The sequence below is a fragment of the Antedon bifida genome, chromosome 1 (assembly GCF_963402885.1).
Source record: "Antedon bifida chromosome 1, ecAntBifi1.1, whole genome shotgun sequence".
NCBI classification, from domain to species: Eukaryota; Metazoa; Echinodermata; class Crinoidea; order Comatulida; family Antedonidae; genus Antedon; species Antedon bifida.
The window spans coordinates 25,316,857-25,336,204 of record NC_136226.1 but is presented as its reverse complement, the minus strand read 5'-3'; the positions used below and the strand labels follow the sequence as shown (position 1 = coordinate 25,336,204).

The 19,348-nt window shown below is 31.4% G+C and overlaps 2 protein-coding genes across 2 annotated transcripts in view; one reads left to right on the top strand and one right to left on the bottom strand.

Moving 5' to 3' along the window:
* Window positions 1-13,294, bottom strand: part of LOC144835557 (uncharacterized) — a 24,624-nt gene extending 11,330 nt beyond the window's left edge. Inside the window, exon 1 of the mRNA XM_078690641.1 lies at window positions 13,015-13,294. The gene's annotated coding sequence lies outside the window, so the exon portion shown is untranslated. The remainder of the gene's footprint in view (window positions 1-13,014) is intronic.
* LOC144847358 (uncharacterized) lies at window positions 890-19,348 on the top strand. The gene is made up of 12 exons (XM_078703658.1): window positions 890-1,127; window positions 10,283-10,421; window positions 10,620-10,770; window positions 14,520-14,717; window positions 14,927-15,047; window positions 15,150-15,277; window positions 16,221-16,408; window positions 16,545-16,688; window positions 17,329-17,465; window positions 17,940-18,046; window positions 18,215-18,369; window positions 19,027-19,348. Exons 1-12 carry the CDS (start codon window positions 989-991, stop codon window positions 19,046-19,048), a joined length of 1,629 nt encoding a protein of 542 aa, XP_078559784.1. The 5' UTR covers window positions 890-988; the 3' UTR covers window positions 19,049-19,348.

Below are 19,348 nucleotides of genomic sequence, written 5' to 3'. Positions count from 1 at the left end.
TGAAAAAACTTTCAAAAAATAGCTGTTTTTCGGTGATTTCGTGCCGTTTAGCGGAAATCGCCCGGATTTTTGGGTACATAAAACAAATTGTAATCCAATAATATTATGTCACTATCTTTGTATAAACCCCTTGACAGCGGACAAACTTTAAATGCGCCAACAGTCGGTTACTTGCATACTGTGACCGACAGTTACGTCAATGGAAATGATCATATTTACAAAATTCAAATAGATCTCCGTTTAAAAAAAAAGAGGTCCACAAAGGAGCCTGCTGTTTTTTAAACTATGTTTTTTTAAAGATCTCCCCTTTTTTAGCCCTACCTATTTGGTATTCCTTCCAGTTTGCATCAACTCCAGTAGGCCTAGACACTTCAATTTCCGTCCAGTGGAATTGAATTGCAGCACAATCTCTATGGCCAAGCTAGGTCTGCAATTTTTGGAATCCATTCGATTCATATGAACAAATCAGGGAGGAGTAACATTTAAAACAAATATATAAATAAGTGTAGGCTTCTTTGATATTTTTTAATAAGACTCGGAAGAAGATAGGCTAGATCGTTTCCGTGTCTTTTCTGTTTAGTTAGCCTATTCATATTCATACATAGCTGCCGTACCCGTAGGCCTTATACCTACTAGTAGACCTTCGTGTTTTGTTTATTATAAAATAATTTAAATTCAGAAGGGCTTATTATTTCAGCCCGAGTTAAAACAAGTTAAATTGGGTTTATATAATATAAACCAGCTTGCTTCTTTATTTTTCGTAACGTGTTGAGCCTTTTTGAAAGACAAAATACGGCGTAAAGATAATTCTTTCATAAGGTTGTATAATTCGCCGTCTGGTACATGAAGGCTACTTATAAAAGTTTAAGACTTTTTTGTTGAAGGTCGAAGAGGTAGACCCAGTCAGTTGGGTTGGCGTAATTTTTGTTCAATTGTCTGATTACAGAAAGTAACTTCAACATGATTTGAATATAATTCTGCTATAAAGATGGACAATTCTAGTTCCGAGAGAAGTCCATCTTATACCGATAGTTCTCCAGGATCTTTTGGTCGAATGAAATTTTGGGAAAACGATGTGAACGCAGCTACCCAACATCACAAACCGACTTACCCGTCGTTTGGTCTTGGTAAGTACTTTATTTTATCAGTATTTATCGCGACTTAAGTCCCGGACGATATTGAACGACGCTCCTTCAGCTAGGCCTAGACTTCTGTTTTGTAAAATAAAATCTATATTTCTGTGAATTGGCCTTTTTCGACAGAAAGAATAACGAATTAGGCATACCAATTAACGTTTAACCTTTATTTTAAATTTTAATAATACAACAAATCATTTTCGATTTTTAAAATTATAATTTAAAAAATATTTTTATAATATTTAATTAAAAAAAAGAAAATTTGAAAATAGTTATCAATTTTATTCTTGTTATTTAGGTAATCTAATGCATAACAATAATTATCTTTGAAAAACCTTCAATAAATGTAAATGGAGCAAATTTGTTTGTAAAAAATGTGTTAGTTAATATAGTAATGAATACATTTTTAAAATCATTTTTTCACATTGTGTTTGATGTATGAACATTTAAAATGTAAATGTATGAAGAAAATAGTGTTTTTGTAAGATGACTGCTGGATAATATAACTAGGCCTATTTTATTCTTAGAAGAAAAGCAACTTATAGTAATAATCATGCTAATAATTATCATTTTTCTTTAGCGGCCATTATACAATATTTCTTCAACAAAATTCAATGCATGTTAGTCATGAATTCTGCTTCTTTACAAAATGAATCAGTTGAATCTTGCCATTGAAACGACAGATTGTTATATGCTACATTAAAGTGTATATCAGTAAATAAGTGTGCGAATAATATTAATAAGTGTCAACCAAATTTATATTAAAGTAAAACCCACACAATAAGTGATAAAGATATATTTTGTCTCCCTAAACAATTTTGTAAAGAATTTTTTTGTTGAATATGCCATTTTAATGTCGAACATATATTTACTAATTAAATAGAAAAAAAATTATTTACCTGAAAAAACATAATTGAAATACAAAATAATTAACCAAAATTCCATTTAAATGTTAATTTTAACCTAAACTTACTTTGTTTTTTTATAAGTGAAATCATTATTATTGTTTTTTCTGCGTAAGTGAATAACTACAAAATTGTCTATTTTAACTTAGCCTAGATAATAATAATAATAATAATAATAATATCCTGGATTTATATAGCGCCTAATGTTGTGAAACCTCTAAGCGCTGTACATAAATAAATATGAAAAAAGGGAAATCCAACCATGCCAAAAAAAAAAACCCAAACTGCAGTAAGGGGCATTTGATCTACTGTATAATCTCATTGTTTTATCTACTGTATATACCATTATTATTTAAATACTGAATTTCCAATGAATCAATGCAATTTCTTGAATCTTAAATTCAAAAGTTGGATTTTATTCATCTTTATTTGTCGTATTTTGGGGGACAATACATATTCAATAATTTACGGTGTTTTGAAGTCTCGATTTATACAGCTGTTTCATTTTCTTGTTTTGTAGTTTGTCTGAATTGTGTACGTTGTTTAGGAGTAAATGCTTGATTGGCTTTTATTTGTTCTTCTAAAACACCAATGTTCCGTTCACTGCGTCACTGTAACACTCATAGTTTCACTTTGACAATAGAATTTACAATTATTTATTTGTTGTTGTATGTATATATTTCTCTCATATTGTTAGTCATTTAAATCAAAGAATAGGCTTTTATTTATGGGTTTTACCTGAATTATTCTGACAAAATTATCATCACAGATCACACGGACTTAATCATGTAACAGGATTGTCTGATTCTGGTTCTGTGTAAAATATGATTGTATATCGAATGATTACTAAATGGAACATTCAGGTAAAACTTGTAAACTGTACAGTAGTTAGAAAAATGTATTTTAAGTTTCTATTTTTAAAATCTTTATGTTTATTGTTGACAGTTGCAAAAAGATGACTGTTAATTGAAAAAATATATAATATTATAAGATATTAGAAATTCAGTAAATTTAAACTAATTTATATTTAGGTTTAAATTCAACATGTTTATGTATTATTTGTTTATGTCATCAGATTTCTTTGTCATCTGAGCCATTGCCTACTGCTGTGTAAGGGCAATTTGCTCTGCCTTCAGCAAAGTATCCCGCAAACAGTGCCTTCACTGCTCCTACTTTTTTTCATTTGCATGCTTTTCTCATTCTATTGCAATGTGGTTTAAACATGTTTTGTACCGAAAATCATGAAAATTAAGATTTAAAAAATCAGACTTTGAATAGGTCATTTGCAGTTTTAAGTTATTTACTTTCATAGGAAATAAAACGATTATATAAAAATAATGATTTCACCTACAAAATAAACAGTTTTAAAAATTTAACCAAAAACCCATTATCTGACACTACAGACAATTTGACAGTTTTTTCAGGTAATAATTTTGTTGGCGATCCAAATTTTGGTCAAAGTGACAGTATTATGTGACATTAAAATGGCATATTAAAATAAAAACATTTTTATTTTTTCAAGGGGACAATAAATCTTTAAACATCCAAATGTTGAAGCTTTAGTCTATTGGGATGAGTTTCAGAGCTTATAATCCTTTGTTTCCATTTGGCGACAACAAAAATGCAGCCTGGGTATGGCATGGCAAACCCTAATCATACTAAACTTAAAATTTAAATTACATATTAACAGCAGTACTTTGTCATTGAGGAAATAAACCTCCACAGTAATCTGTTACAAAATGTTGTACAGTATTGTACAGTAAATCGACATTGTACAATAAATGTGCAATGATTCAAAAACAATCAGTACCTAATTCACAAATAACAATTTATACTCCTGTCAAGTAATTTGTATTATCTTCTTGATTGATTATATTTATTAACCAGTCATGAAGTACAAACAATATAAACATAAACAAATTTGTTTAATTAGTATGATAAGACAAGTTAAATGAAGGTTTGCATGGCAAAATCAAATGTTAAATTGATATCCCAAAAACTAAAATACGTATTTTCATTGGGGTCACAAGACTAATTTTGCCATATTTGTTTATTTAATTAGAATGATAAACTTGGTTTTTGTTGGACATTGTACATTTAAAAACCTAGATTCTTCCAATAAGAAGATTAAAAATTACTTTCTGAAATGTTTACAAGACAATACAAAAGTAAGCGAATAGTTTTATTTTCAAATCAATTCTAGAATAATTCGTAGGTGTAGAATTACAATTCCAACATGCAATGTTATGAGCAGGGGTTAACAACATTCAAGTATTTTGATGTTGAAAAAGTTGGGCTAGATAAACTATTTGAGAATATATTTATCAATTGATCAGCTGGGACAGGTTTCAAATTTCATTTCTCTAACTTCACATCGGTCGGTTTTCATTCGTTAATGGTTTCATGCGACTCCAACAAAATCATGGCTTGTTGACTTTGAAATAATGAGTTTCAAATTTGCTTCAAGTTTTGCTAGCCCAATCATAATATTGAACATCTCAATGATACAATGTGTCTCGATTTTTTGGCCCTGACCCAGGCAAACTGGGTCGCCTCTCACGGAGCATTCTAAACCAACTCCACGGTGTTGTGCTCGGAACACAGCAAAAGCAAACAAACACTTTACTGTGTGTACTAAATGTACCTGCTGCAAATTAAAGCCTGTTGAGCTGTGGTGACTACTTATTTCGCTAGCACTACATTTTATTTTTATTTGGCTAAAATCAAAATAACACGCAATTCATGTTCCTCTCGTCAATTAGTCAAAATGTTATTGCACGACTACTTGCTTTAAAAAAATGAGGAAAATTGAGTCATTAAACATCCAAAGTGCATATGCTCCTTTAGAAGGTATGTATTCAGTTTCAAACTTTTCTGTTTATTATAGTTACAGTAATTTAAATTCTATTTTCAAAATGCATGTTTACTGTATAGCTGTAACCATACAGCACATTGCGCCCAGATGGAATTCTTACAAACTATAGTATTAGAGAATTATGCATAGATAAGTAATTTTTTAAATGTGAATACCTGATGGTTTGTGCAAACTACAGTACGTTACCAACCTATTTTTTCTCACTTCAAATTTGTAGAGATTTGTGCTATAAACTAGCACACAGTAGTCCCGGCACACATACTTCTGTAAATACAGTATTATGATCAATAATATTGGTAAGATGTTGGCAAAACTACTACACAGTAGTTTTAATTACAATATTATTTAGTTATGATAGGAGACCCAACAACCTTCTTGATTGTAGTTTTCACTCCCTTTCAATTTTTTTGGCTGGTACAGCAACTACTGCACATTTTAATTTAGTGTTTTGTTGGATTGTAAATGTCTTTTATGTTGGCTTCTGGCCTTGGAAGTTACATTTTATCTGTATCAAATTGGTTTTGTGATACTTAGTCAGATAGTGTTTCAGCAAGACCTACTTTGTTGCAATCTCTAAACTTTTTGCTTTTTCAACAAAAGTTTGAACACCAAATGTATAATGAATGCGCAAAAAATGTATATATAAAAAACACATCAGGCACAGAACATGAATTCTAAACTGCCTGGTATTTACACTTTACATAATGTGTTTTTATCTTAAACATGGTGATAAATGGCTGACATACCTAAGCATACAGTACAATCTAATTAAAAAATGTAGACTAAAAATATGTTTATGGTAGATAGCCCAGAGATTGCTATTTAAATTGCACAGACAGTAGAAAATGAATACCACCGTGTAGTTAGATGATGCTCCAACTGTCGCCTGTAGTATTGTACACTTTAAATGTAGCCTACATATTCATGTTTCTGTGGGGCTATAGTCATGTTGTTGGTTAGCAACATATTTTGTAGCCAACATACCGGGAGCTGTGGGAGATTTGTGGTTATGTCTAGCTACGCTGACTTTACAGTTGTTTTTATTGGGTTGCTACTTATATAAATTCATAATTTGATCATTTTTGGATAAGAAAATCAAGCCATGTCCTCATGAAATAAAAAAACCCCTTAGGGGTTTAATGTTTGCAAATTAACTGGCGACGCCTAAAACTGAAAACCGTTCCTGAAAAGCATACATTTTATTACTGAAAAAACATATATGCACGTACTTATTTCTGATAAATAACAGATACTTCATTGTTTTATTTATGTTATAACTACTAGATGTTTACAGTAGTATGATCCAGGGAATGATAATTCGGAGAATAGGATATATACCTATATTTATCTTGATTATCTAATCATTTTAAAGACAATGTTATATATCATTATAGATTTAAATATTTAATTATCAAATCTCCACTATATTACCATTGTGGATTGACGGGTGCTCATTTCAGAATCATTTCTGAATTTATCATTCGGGTTATTTTTACTTGTGTTACGAGATATAGACTCGTATGACCAACAAGATTCATCGTAATTGGAGTTCATTGGCCTTGTTCTAAGATATATTTGTACCAAATTGCTTTCGCAACTGGTTTACACCCAAACTCAAATTCTCGAATGTTTTTCCTAAAATCTCTTTTACATTTGGGTATTCTTTTTCCTCTAAATAGTAATGTTGAAACAATTTGGTTTAGTTAATTTAATTTCTTTTTTTCTTTATACATTTAACAGTAGGCCTACAACAGCGAGTTTCGCACTTTCAAAATCTGACACCATGATAAAACACACAGTACAATTTATGATTAAAAGGAAGGGTTAAAAACAAAAACTACAGTTAGCATACCATTTGATTTAAAATGTTATGTTGAATTTAAAATGCTTAAATTCTCTTATGTCAATTTTCACACTGGAGTAAAAATGTTAGATATTTTAGAAACATTTTCCATGGACATAAAATGTCAGCTAAAAATGATTGAATCATTAATATTTGAAAATAGCAGACAGCGTAATGCATTTATACATAATTATCTATAGTTTGTAAGTGGTGAAAACAAACGTACATAAACGAAGACCATTAGATATCTTAAAGACACTATACCTGCAAGTTTTGTAAAAATAATGCATATAACATTAAACCAGGTCATTTCTTTATTGTACGTCCAAAGGTTAATTATGAAGAAAACAGAAAAACAATGCACTACCTAAGTAGCTCACGTCAAAAGTTCTCTCGTAGACATTTCTAGTGGGTGCATCACATCACAAATATGAAAATATCATTCCGTGGCGGGCCACTTAAATTATTAAAATCAACTTATTTTTCATATTTTTAACCATTTAAAGATGAAAAATTATCGCAATAGGTCCATATAGTATTTATTTTAACATAAAATGTAGTGTGTGACCTGATTTATGCCGAAAAAACATAGGTTTAGTGTCTTTAATGGTCACTCACAAATATGAAATAAACTAAAATTAGTAAATACAGGTAGTGTTCAGCCATTATGATTGTTTAAGTTACAAAGTATCTGAATTTGCACACTATCATTGTTTGTATCCATCATATTTAACTATCCAAGATCTTTTACAATCTTTTACAATAGTATACATGTCTGTATATTTGCATTTCATCCCACTTCAGATTGAACTATTGTTGAAGACTAATGAACCAAATCTTGCAGTGCCAGTTGTTAGAATTTTTATGAAAACCTGAATAAAATGGCAATGCTTTCAAAATGAACTTGGGGCAAATGAACACAATAGAAAGTAGATTTGTGAAGACACTTATCTTTAATCTGAATATTCTTATGGAAGCTAAATTTCATACACAATAAAATCCAATTCAAATACTGTACAAAACACCATATGTATAGATGAATAAATAAATGTCTTTTGAAATGAAATGAAAAAACACAAAAGTTAGAAATAAAACTCTGTGTACTGTAATATATGTATTGAAGCTAAAAACAGAATTGATTACAAATTGACACGTCACACAAAAAATCCAATTCAAATACAAAACACCATATGTATTTGAAGAAATACAAAAGCTAGGAATAAAACTCTGTGTACTGTAATATGTATAATTGAAGCTAAAGGCAGAATTGATTACAAATTGACACAAGGAACTGTAAATGCACGTTAGAAAGAGAGAGTGGTGGTCTAATGGTTAGGACATCTACATATCAAGCAGAAGGTTCCAAGTTCGAATCTTGATTGAGGCGGCTTATTCTCATCCTCATAGATTTCTCTTCCTATAGGCCTATATATTGTTTCTAATTGTTATTAATTAATTTTCAGTATATCACCAGGCAGTTTAGAACTTTTTCTGTGCCTGTTGATAAAATTGGCGAACGTAACTAAATGGTAAAAAAAAAGAGCGTATACTATACTGCATACATAATCAAAATAATAATGGTCATTCAGGCAACGATGAATATCTGAAATTAACTGTATTGTGAAACTATAAAATATAATTTAAAAAAACCAAAATAAAACACTTTATACATAAAATCAAAGAAAATCAAAACAGAGTAATAGCTGGTAACTTTGTATGCTTATTTCACATTAATAGCAGAACTATTCAATTCATTGATTGCTAGATAAGGGTACATTTTTATGGATAGTAAAGTACAAACATAGCTGAACATATTGAAAAATAGCTCTTTGTAAACCTGAGCCACTCCTTAGGGTAGTTCTGCATTAAATTTCCTAAGGTCAAGTACATACAGTAAATGTATATTTCTACATCTTATGCAGCATACAGTATGTGATGTTATCATTTCGTTAAAAAGGGTGTGGGATATTACCTAGAGAATCGTTTGTATAGCCAGCAGTGTTGAGTGTATCCCATATGGTCTTTTAGAAACATAGTGTGTTCAATAAACCAAAAATATCATTTAAAACAATGCTACCTGAGCAGATTTGGTTATTACACCTACCATGCACATATTAGAAAACTAATTGCAAAAGATTAAATATAAAGTTAAATTCAATGCTAAACTAAATTTGAAAGTTTTATTACTGGATAAAAATAAATATACTGTGCTCTCTACACTGAAGAAACCTTCCCACTGTTATTCATTGATGTCATGACGTCAAAGCGTACGATGCAACAATTTGTGAATCATGCAATTTAAAACAGGTATATGGCAAATGTGAAAACACTGGCTTGTGTTGATAATGTTTCAGGCAAACAGCACTTCATGCTCCCCTACTAAGATGTTGATGAGATGCGGAAGTTAAGAGGCGTGTCACCGATACTAAACATTCCTAATGATTTTGTCAGAACTAAATAACGAAAGGTTACTGTACATGTAACCAACAAACATTTAGATTAAGATTTTTGTTTTCATGTTTAAGTGTTTTTTTTATATGGTGATTATTTCTTGTTAAGTTAGAAACTAATTAAATTTTGTAGTGACTGGTAACATGATATCAGTATATTGTGTTTAAATAGGACAGTATGAATACCATACATATGTTAAATTGTAAATGTACTTTTAGGTAGCAGCATTTAGGAAAATGTAGGGTATGTTCACATGTACGACATACAGTAAGATGGCGTATGCCTTGCATAACCTATACCTTTGCGTGTGAAGTTGTCAGTGGTGTTAAGTCCACTCACTACTAAGCCACGTCCTTGGCCGTTATGTATGTTAGCTACATACCCCAACTTAACAACGCCACAGAGCAAACTAATGTCAGTATTGTAACTAGCCACTCCCTGGTGTTCGATTAAAAAGCACATGAATAGTTTACAGTAGGGTGAAAAAACTTAAACACTGTAACATTGGCTAAAAGCAGAGTGAATTTCAAGAAAGAATCAAACTCAACAATTAGAAAAAATTGAAAAAAAGTACCAAAAAAACCCCCAAAAGAGTGAGACAGCCATCATGGCTATGTAAAATGCAAAAATTAAAAATGCAACACGCAATTGATTAATAAAATTAATGCTGTACGTGTAATCACCTTGGCATTTTAATTTGTGGATTACCTTACCACACCAGTCTTACTCCTATGTGTGAAGGAAGGAAAACATAGTACTAAAAAGACTATCATAATACAAACCACAAACCACATTTAATTGCTTTGTTGTCATAGGTTTACATTTGGTTTTCAGATTATATTTAATACCAAATGAACAAAAAATCTTCTGCAAAGTAAATATGTATAAAACATTTTAACTACATTTCTGTTGATACTGTTTGTAAGACAAAGAAAGGATTTTAAGCTGCGAAATTAAAAGGTTTGCACAACTCTGCATTAGAAGCCAAAACAAACCCATAGGCTATTTTAAATTTTGAGGAAACACCTTTAAAAATCAAATGTTGTATTTATGTGTTCATTATATTTTATAGATAATGTGAAAGAAATTGAAGGTCTAGTTGAGGACAAAGATGTTGCTTCAAAAGCAGTGACATTTGTGGTGAACGGTACTCGCAAAGGAGTGGTTCGTCTATGTGCAGATGTTGCTGGTTTGATGCGAGCGAAAAAACGGTACATCATCAGTTGATTTATCTTTATATCGGTTTCATACAAGTGTAGATGACAACTAAATGCATCAACCAACATACAAATAATCTATTCAGTTTTTGTCATTTTAGAAAATTGATTCATTTATAGAAAAAACATTGACAGCAAAAAAAAAGGAGTTAGAATGATCATCTAAAAAAATATCTCAAATTTCCTTTTCAGATTGGAACAAACTGTTGAGAAACAGAGACGAGAACTTGAACATTTACGGAGTTTCCATAGCTTAAGAGTTAGCACGAGAACTAGCCGATCAACAAGTCCTACCCTACCACCAGTCAACTCCGATGGAAAGCATCAACAACAAAATACATCTGTAAGATTTCCACAACTACTGCATTATTGATTGTATAACCTATAAATTAGTACTGTACCAAATAAAGTATGATAATCATATTAATTAGTTTTATTTGGTGTAAGTTTTCTTATGGTTACACCAATAGTAAAAATATGTCCTACATATGTACATGTTGCCTGAAAAATTCCTACGGGAATCTTCAAAAAGTATTTAGTGAAAAACACTTAATTTTAGAATTTCCCTTAAGTGCAGTAGGGTCGAAGCATTAAATTGTGAATTATGTGTGGTTTAACAGCTGTTCATGACATTATTGTCTCAGTCTCAGCTGATAAATGTTGCAATACCGGCAGACCGGCACATTTAATACCGCCTTTGAATATACAATAATAAAACTACTATGTGTTCCCATATTATACACAATCTAAACTATTATTTTCAGAATTTAAAAGCACTATTCAAAATGATATAGACATACTCAACATTCTAGGGAATGTGGCCAAAATATTAGACTACTGTATTTTGAGATCCAGCCACTGATGATACCCATGTGATTGTCATTTGTTGTCAGTAATTTGCCTTTGGATTATTGTACACTGAATGGCATAAACATTTTCCCCCTAATAACTAGCCCTATTATCCACCCCTATTATAACCACAAAAATGAGATTGGGTAAAAATACATTATATTATTATTATTATTAAAAGAAGAAAAGAATAGGTATAATATTGAGTGATTTTGGTATTTACAGGGGAAATCCCAAAACAAATTGCCAAGTTAGAATATTTTTAAAACATCTGCTAAAGTTCAATAATGTTTTTGATTAAAAGCTTACCAAAAGATAAAAATTAATGAAATAATACAGGATTTTTTAACTCTTTCTTTATGAAGATTACATTTTTATATTTGTTTATAATTTCACAAATCTATAAATATTGTGTAGAAAAATGTATGAATAGAGTCAAATTGAGGCTGGGTAATCTCTTGCAGTTACTGCAACATTTGTGCTATAAATTTGCACAATGTTAATGCAATGAATCAAAGAGACATACCTTCATATAAAATGGTTAAGATTGGTTAGATCTTATGGGACACACCTCCAAAAAAACAATTTCCTTCAAACCAGACTTTCATGATAGTTTGTCAAATTCATTTGAGGTTTGATAATCTATGTAACAGGCATTTGTAACATATGTTATTAGGTAATATTCTATGACTCTACCTCTTTATAATAAATAGGTTTAATAAGATCGGTTAATCCCAGCAGAGGCACACCTCCAACGTTTATCCCTACAGGGGATTGTGATTGGGTAGGCCTAGACATTTTAATACTCATGGGCACCTTGCCAGTAAAGGTTTATAGGCTCCAGGCAAACCCCTTACTAAACAAAACCTTAAATATCAACCACCTATAATACCACCATATTTGACAAATTAAAAATGTTTTTCACTGGGGTTGTGGCTTGAAATTGCAGTTGATGATTGAATGTACCCCTCACCGCCACATTAATTTGGTTACATTTCACATGATGTTAATCTCATTAAAGATGCTACTTCCCTACCTCAGGTTGATACTTTACTTTCCTACCTCAGGTAACATACGGTATCAGCCAGTTTAGGTAAACATGATGGAATGTATGTTACCGTAGCAACCTAAATTTAACCCTTGACCTCAGTACTTTTTTAATACAATGACTAGAAATAGAATTGTTACCATGAAAACTAGTGGATGTACTCGCAAATGACTTAATATGTAAAGCGATTTCTATAGTATGTAATGGACTATAACCAGATCACAATTTTTTTTTTTATGAACGCATTTCATTTTATAACAAGTTTGATGCACGTGTATGATTGAAGGTCAGACAAAATTTTCATTTTGTCCCAAACCCCAACACCTAATACCAATGTGTCTATAACCGGATAGCAGGAGTATCATGAGATATAGGTACTATAGGAAGATAACTATTGTTAGCAGAGCTCAGCCCAAAGGTTGGGATCACTTTTAATGGCCTAAATGTAATGTAAATTTTATTTTTGAAAGGGCACATGGTACAGCCAAATCATTTGTAAAGATGTAGAGGCTGAACCCCTCTTTACTTGCCACTTCTAAGGAGGCCTACAGTTTACTTGATTAATTATAGTCTATAGTACTGTAATGCAATGCTATTGCTTTCACTACTAACTCCTAGCTACAGCAAAAATACAAGCTAAACATCATTAGAAATACTGTATAAGGTTTACAAATTATATTATACACTTACTATAGAGGCTGAGCTTTGCACAAAACAATATGTGATGATCTTATATATCCTGTAAGTTGTTGTTGTTGTCTATGTAGTGGTCATGTCTCTACTAAGTTGCACCAAAGACCAAAGAATGTTGAAACAAAAGAAATCTTCACCTGAGGAATTATGTAAATTAACTAAAACAATACAGCAAAGAAATAGCAAGCAAGTAAACAAACCTGATTTACATTAGATATACATTATCATACTGTGTTCTAATATCAGTGTCATTATTTTAATTAAACAATTCTCTAATCTATACATGCCTGGAGTTGCCATAATAATAATAAAATACAACATAATTAATAAAAATAGAAAATAATAATATAATCTGTATTTCTACATATGTTAGACCATGGAGGAAATATACAGTATATATACTGTATATTTCCTCCATGGTTAGACCTACTTTTTTTTGTTATGGACTTCCCTTTTAAAATGTTTTTTTTTACTTATTACAAAATACATATTTGAATTAAAAGTAAATAACATTATATATAAAATTTATTTATATAACAAACTTACATATGCATCAGAAAGATGTTTTTTTCATACATGAAATGCTGAACATCTGGTGATTCGCTAGCGCTTCGGGAAATATATATTCCCTCGAACAAAATATCATTCCCTCGGGGATGTCAAATCTTATATTTAACCTCTCAGCAGTCAATATCTGTATAATATATATACCAGAAAGTACATTATTTACCCTGTAGAGTGAACCATTTTAGCACTTGGTGCATTTTATTTATATAATCATTTTTTTTATTATAATCAATTTGGAAATAAGTTTATATTTTACTTAATCATTATAATCTAAGCTGTCGGAATAGCAGACAGTCATCGCTCACTCTATGTACATGGCCTAGTTTTAACAGATGTGCATTCCATTAAAAAAAAATTAATATTTTATCATGAAATAAAAGAGTAAACGTGCTCATCACATTTTGAAAATATGCAATTGTTATGCAGTTTGAGTCAAATGACTGAGTGGTTAGGGCGTGGCTTCATAAAAACCGACTGATTTGCGATTTTTGGTACTATATTTGGATGGAAGTCGTGTTAATTCTTTCTTTTACAGTAATCCCATATTAGTTCTAAATTTTGAAATTTTTTTTGGTGGAAAATTTTGACATTTTTTTTGGTGGAAAATTTCTTGTATCAGCTGACTATAATTCTTAAAATAATAGGACTTTCACTTTTTGAGTTTCAATAATTTGAAGAAAAATTTACCCTAGGTGATTGTGCATTTGAATTCGTTGCTTCTAAACTTTGGAATTCTCTTAGAAATGCCAAGAGCCTCGGCTGTTTTAAAACTCTTTTTTACATTCTTGCATTTTATAAATGCGATTCAATTTAATTGTCACTTTTTACTTTTATTATTTGTTACATTTTATTCTTGTTTTTTGCAAAATGCAAATAAATAAATAATAATAATTATTATTATTATTATTAATTCAAAGTTTTTTTTTCACATTCAGGTACAATCAGTGTGTTCTCAGTGTAGCCCTGCATCTTCTTACATTTCAACGCCAAATTCACAGTCATTAGAGCAGAGCTTATCATCACTACAATCCAAGGAAAACAGTCATTCAACAAATGAATCCAACGATCTATATGACCACCAACAAGTCATCAGGGCAGAAATACATACTATACCTGACAACATAGAAGAGACAGTAAGTCTGAGGTTGATGAATCCCAGATAGAATAGGAGCTGGGGAAAAGACAGTCTGGGGGAAAGACAGCCAGTTTGGGGTTGATATAAAATGAATGGAGGGGAGTAGAGGGGAAAAACAGGCAGTCAAATTGAACTTTTAAGGCATAAAAGATTAGATTTTTGTAATTTATAATTTAAAAAAATATTTTTATTATTGTTATCTACCAGGAAACCCAGGTAGAATGTGACACTAGTTTCCATCAACAGGATGAGGATGAGGATGAAGACAGTGACCCCGTGACTATTGTTGAGCCTTCTCATCCATATCACTCTGAACCATTAAGGGCTGGTAAGTGTAATAGTATACACGGTAAAGACCACGCTCCTATGAATACAACCTCCACTTGTAGTTACAAAAAACCTGCAATTTAACGCATTTCTTGTTCTATAGATTGTAAACTTCAAAGTAAATTAGAGGAAGATTTAGAAGTAGCAAAACAAGAAATTGAAAAGCTGAAATTACAGCTGAAGGATCGTGAAGTAAAAGAAAATGAAGAGAAGGAACATGAAAAAGTAGAAGTAAGCTATTTATGAAGAATGTATACAGATAATCCAATTCGATTCAAAAGACATTTGACTTGACTTGACTTATGGCGAGTGGAGTCCGCAAACCACCATGGCCCTCCAAAGTTTCCTGTCTGTCATAGCTGTTTCCACTTCTGCTCCATCCAAGCCAGTATCCATCTTTAGAACGTCTGGATACAAAAGAGGTGGTCTGGTTTCCTTTACCCATGTCTTGGTTTCCAGACTACTAGTTCTGACACAGGCTCTTGCTTGCTTCTAAAGCAGTGGCCAGCAAATCGGTTCCTTCTCTCTCTGGTTTTTTGAGAGAGATTTGGTAGATCACCGTAGAGCTCCTTGTTGGTTTTATGCTCACTCCAATGAATGTTGAAAACTGTCCATTAACCTCTATCTATCTACTGTACACTATCAAACTTTATGTGACAAACCATATATGGTCACGATGATTTCATATCACTACCACTATCACTACCATTTTGTCACATAAAGTTTTATATTTGTAAGACAAATTAGTTTAAAAAAAACACATTGATCTTTTAAAATAAAGATGTAGGCACAATCCCAAGAAGAGGAAAATCTTGTGCTGGGATGGCCTGTGACAAGTAAATATTACAAAAAAAAATAAAAGAAAAAAATATAAATAAATAAACAAAAGACAAAGATAATACCAAAGTAAAATTGATGAGCAGATAAACGTAAAGCTGAAGCATATAATAATTTAAAAAAATTTAAATGACTAAAAAAGTCTTGGGCATGTGACCAAGACCGGCTAGGGTGGTGTCAATGACGAGCTCGGCTGCATTTAGTATAGCAGTTTCTTCAAACTACAAACCATTTAAAAACTAATTTAAATTAAATTTATTGCTTTTTTATACTAGGCATAATACGCTATAACTCTTGGAAAATTTAATCAAACTGTGTTTACCATTTTCTTTTGTAGATAAAAAGAGAACAATCTAATGAAATGTCTCACAAAACAGTTCATGAAACAGCATGCGAGATGGCTTGCGAGATAAACGTCATTGATGAGACAAGAAAATCTTTTGGTTCGGAATTGTCATTGGTTAGTCTTCCTCAAATAAAAAAAGGCAGCCAATCAAATTTAGCGTTAGTAACACAGACAAGCAGGTATGTTTAATTGTGTAATAATAATAATAATTGTGTGTAATCATTATAGAACAGTTGTTTTCATAATATTGAAGCCAAAACGCCAGTACAGAATATTATAAAATAAAATATGCTTTGATGGGATTTTTTTTTTTAGTAATTTGCAACATTCTTGCAATTGTCATTGTGCAAAGTGTAAAGAAAATAAAGAAGTAAGAAGTGAAGACGACACAAACTCTAGCGCAAGTATCGCTGATACATTTGCACTAGAACATCGATCCAAACGCTGCAACGGACATAGGTATTTAAAGTTTTCTTAAAGATGTATTGTCCCTTGAACCACATAAAAATGAAGGTCAAAATATTCTAAATTTAAATTGGCCATATCAAAGTAATATTAAAGTTATTCACTTTAAGCCGAAAATTTGAGCCAAAAGCAACAAGTTTACGTAATTAAACGGTAAATTAGTTTGATTACATTTCGTCTGGAAAATCGTCGCGAGCAAAAGTAAACAAAGATTTCAAACCATGAGTACGCATTATGCATATGCTAATTAGGATTAATTACAACTCGTCACGGTTGAGAAGGTATTTTCACACAGATCGTGAGGAAGTTTTATGATTATGCATACAGAATAGCCAAACAAGCGCGTTTCATTATGGGGTATGTTTTGATCGAAAACTTTGACTGGAAGTCAGAGTTATTTTTTTAACAAAAAAACGTCTGTATTTCAGTTAAATGATTTTTTTTTCGACAAATTTTTGGTGATAGTTAATAACTATTATGATACTTCAAAATGACCCACCTTTTTTCAAAATCTGTTATTTTTTTGGAATTAGTCAAAGGGACAATACATCTTTAATTAATAGACTGGAGTAATTATTGTGATCAAGTGTACCACATATAAATAATTTCAATGTAAACATTTGTCTTGTTGTAGTGTACCTGTAGAGTTAAACGACAGGGTGGTGATTCGAGGAGGTCGAATTGGTCATATACGTTATATTGGACCTTTAAATCACGGCAATGGCAATACGAAAACCACAGTTTACCTTGGTCTGCAACTAGAAGAGCCACGTAAGTAATATGTTATAAAATACATATGCAAGTTCTGATTTAGTATGCCTGACAATATACTATACATTTGTAGTATCATGGGCGGAATCAAGGGGGGCCGAATCAGCTCAGGTCACCTCTAAAGTTTGAAAATTATCGATAATTATCAACTGAATACTGTACAGCATTGCATTTAATTTAAGTAATGTTTATATTACCGAATTAGTTGACAGTCCAAGTGTGTCTATAGGCTATCAGTAACGCCTATTTTCCTAATCGCACAGATCTCAACACTGTGCATGTCCACCCCGGAGTATTACTGTATTTCCAGGCAAATACTAACTAGACTACATTTCACATGAAATACATTAAAATGATTCCATGTAGTTTGGAGTAATATAATACAGTAGTAATACCTTACAGAGGAGAATACAAATACAGAGACAACATTGCAATAAAAAATTTCTGTCACAGAAAACATTTTATTACTTTTAGATGGACACCACGATGGCATACACAACGGCAAACGTTACTTCTGGTGTCACAGAAACCATGGCATATTTATACCAGTGCAAGACGTATTATCAGTTATCAAGGCAAAGGTAAACAAGAATGTGGCTTGCATGGGTTCAAATCCTTGATCTAACCTAATTTACAAATTTAAACATAAGTATATGGCAAAAGTGTTCATTGTTGCAGTTTCTAAAATCAATTTCATATTACTCATATGCAATGTTATTATAAACATGTTTATTTTGATATTTCTAAAGGCATGCAGACCACAAACAGGACGTAGCATTAGTCATAGAAACATCGAAAGTAACAGTAAAGGACAATCTGTTAAAAAGCGTGAAAGGTCTGGCAGCCGTAATCGCGTCGGCCCTGCACTACTACCAACACCCCCATCAACAGCAAAACCTAAGAGGTACTACATGTTTTAAAACATTTACTATTGATTAATTTGTGTATTCTAATAGCAGACCTCCCAACTCTCTCGATAATGGCAATAGTCTCCCAATATTTTGTGTCATCTCCCGTTAAAATATAATTTCTCTCGATATTTTGGATAAAGTTTAAAAAATATCCTGATAATGGCGATAGTCTCCCGATATTTCGTGTAACTTCCTTCTAAAATACAATATTCTCAACATTTTCTGCCTTTGGTACGCCATGAAATACCCATGTTTACTATTATAGTTGCCAATAATGTATCTTTCTATTTTTTTAATAGCACCCTAATTTAGTTTTAAATCAAATTATGGCACCTTCTATAGTTTGGACATGCTTTCAAAAATCCTCCCGATATTTTTTTATTTTTACAAGTTAGGAGTTCTGTAATAGTTTGGTTTGTATAAAATGCAGTTGAACCCCCTTTTTTGGGACACCTATTCAAACGGGCCACCCCATGGGGACTCTTTCCTGAGAAACAAAGAGTAATGTTTGATTTAACACTACGCCCAACCCCTAATAAGGGGACAACCCTATTGGGTCCAGATAATACGGTTCTACTGTATTTTTATTTTATTATTATTTCAACATTTGTGATGCATGAAATAAAATTAAAATCAAATGTGTTTTTCAGAGAATTTCTCGCCAATTCCTGATGCTACCGAAAGAAGTTTTAAGTTTAATACCTTGAAGTTGGTAGATGATTACTGCAACAAGAAAATACAAGCCTTGAAAAGTAATTTGTATTTTGGCTAAATGTGTTTTGTTTCATGGAGAATTAAATATATTAAAATACAAAATTTAATACTAAAATTATTGTACTATTTTAAAGTGATTTGAATGTTAATACTGTATTACAATTTTATAATTATGCAGAAAGTTTATTTTACTGTACTTTAAAAAAATGTAGAATCCTTTTTAAAGAAATGTTTTTCCATTCTGTTGGTATCGGGATC

Excerpts from the sequence above, each read along its gene's own strand:
- LOC144847358 (XM_078703658.1), top strand. The coding sequence starts at position 989 with ATGGACAATTCTAGTTCCGAGAGAAGTCCATCTTATACCGATAGTTCT. Across the intron at positions 10,422-10,619 it reads TTGATGCGAGCGAAAAAACG|ATTGGAACAAACTGTTGAGA; the intron begins GTACATCATCAG and ends TTTCCTTTTCAG. Across the intron at positions 17,466-17,939 it reads TCTGCAACTAGAAGAGCCAC|ATGGACACCACGATGGCATA; the intron begins GTAAGTAATATG and ends TATTACTTTTAG.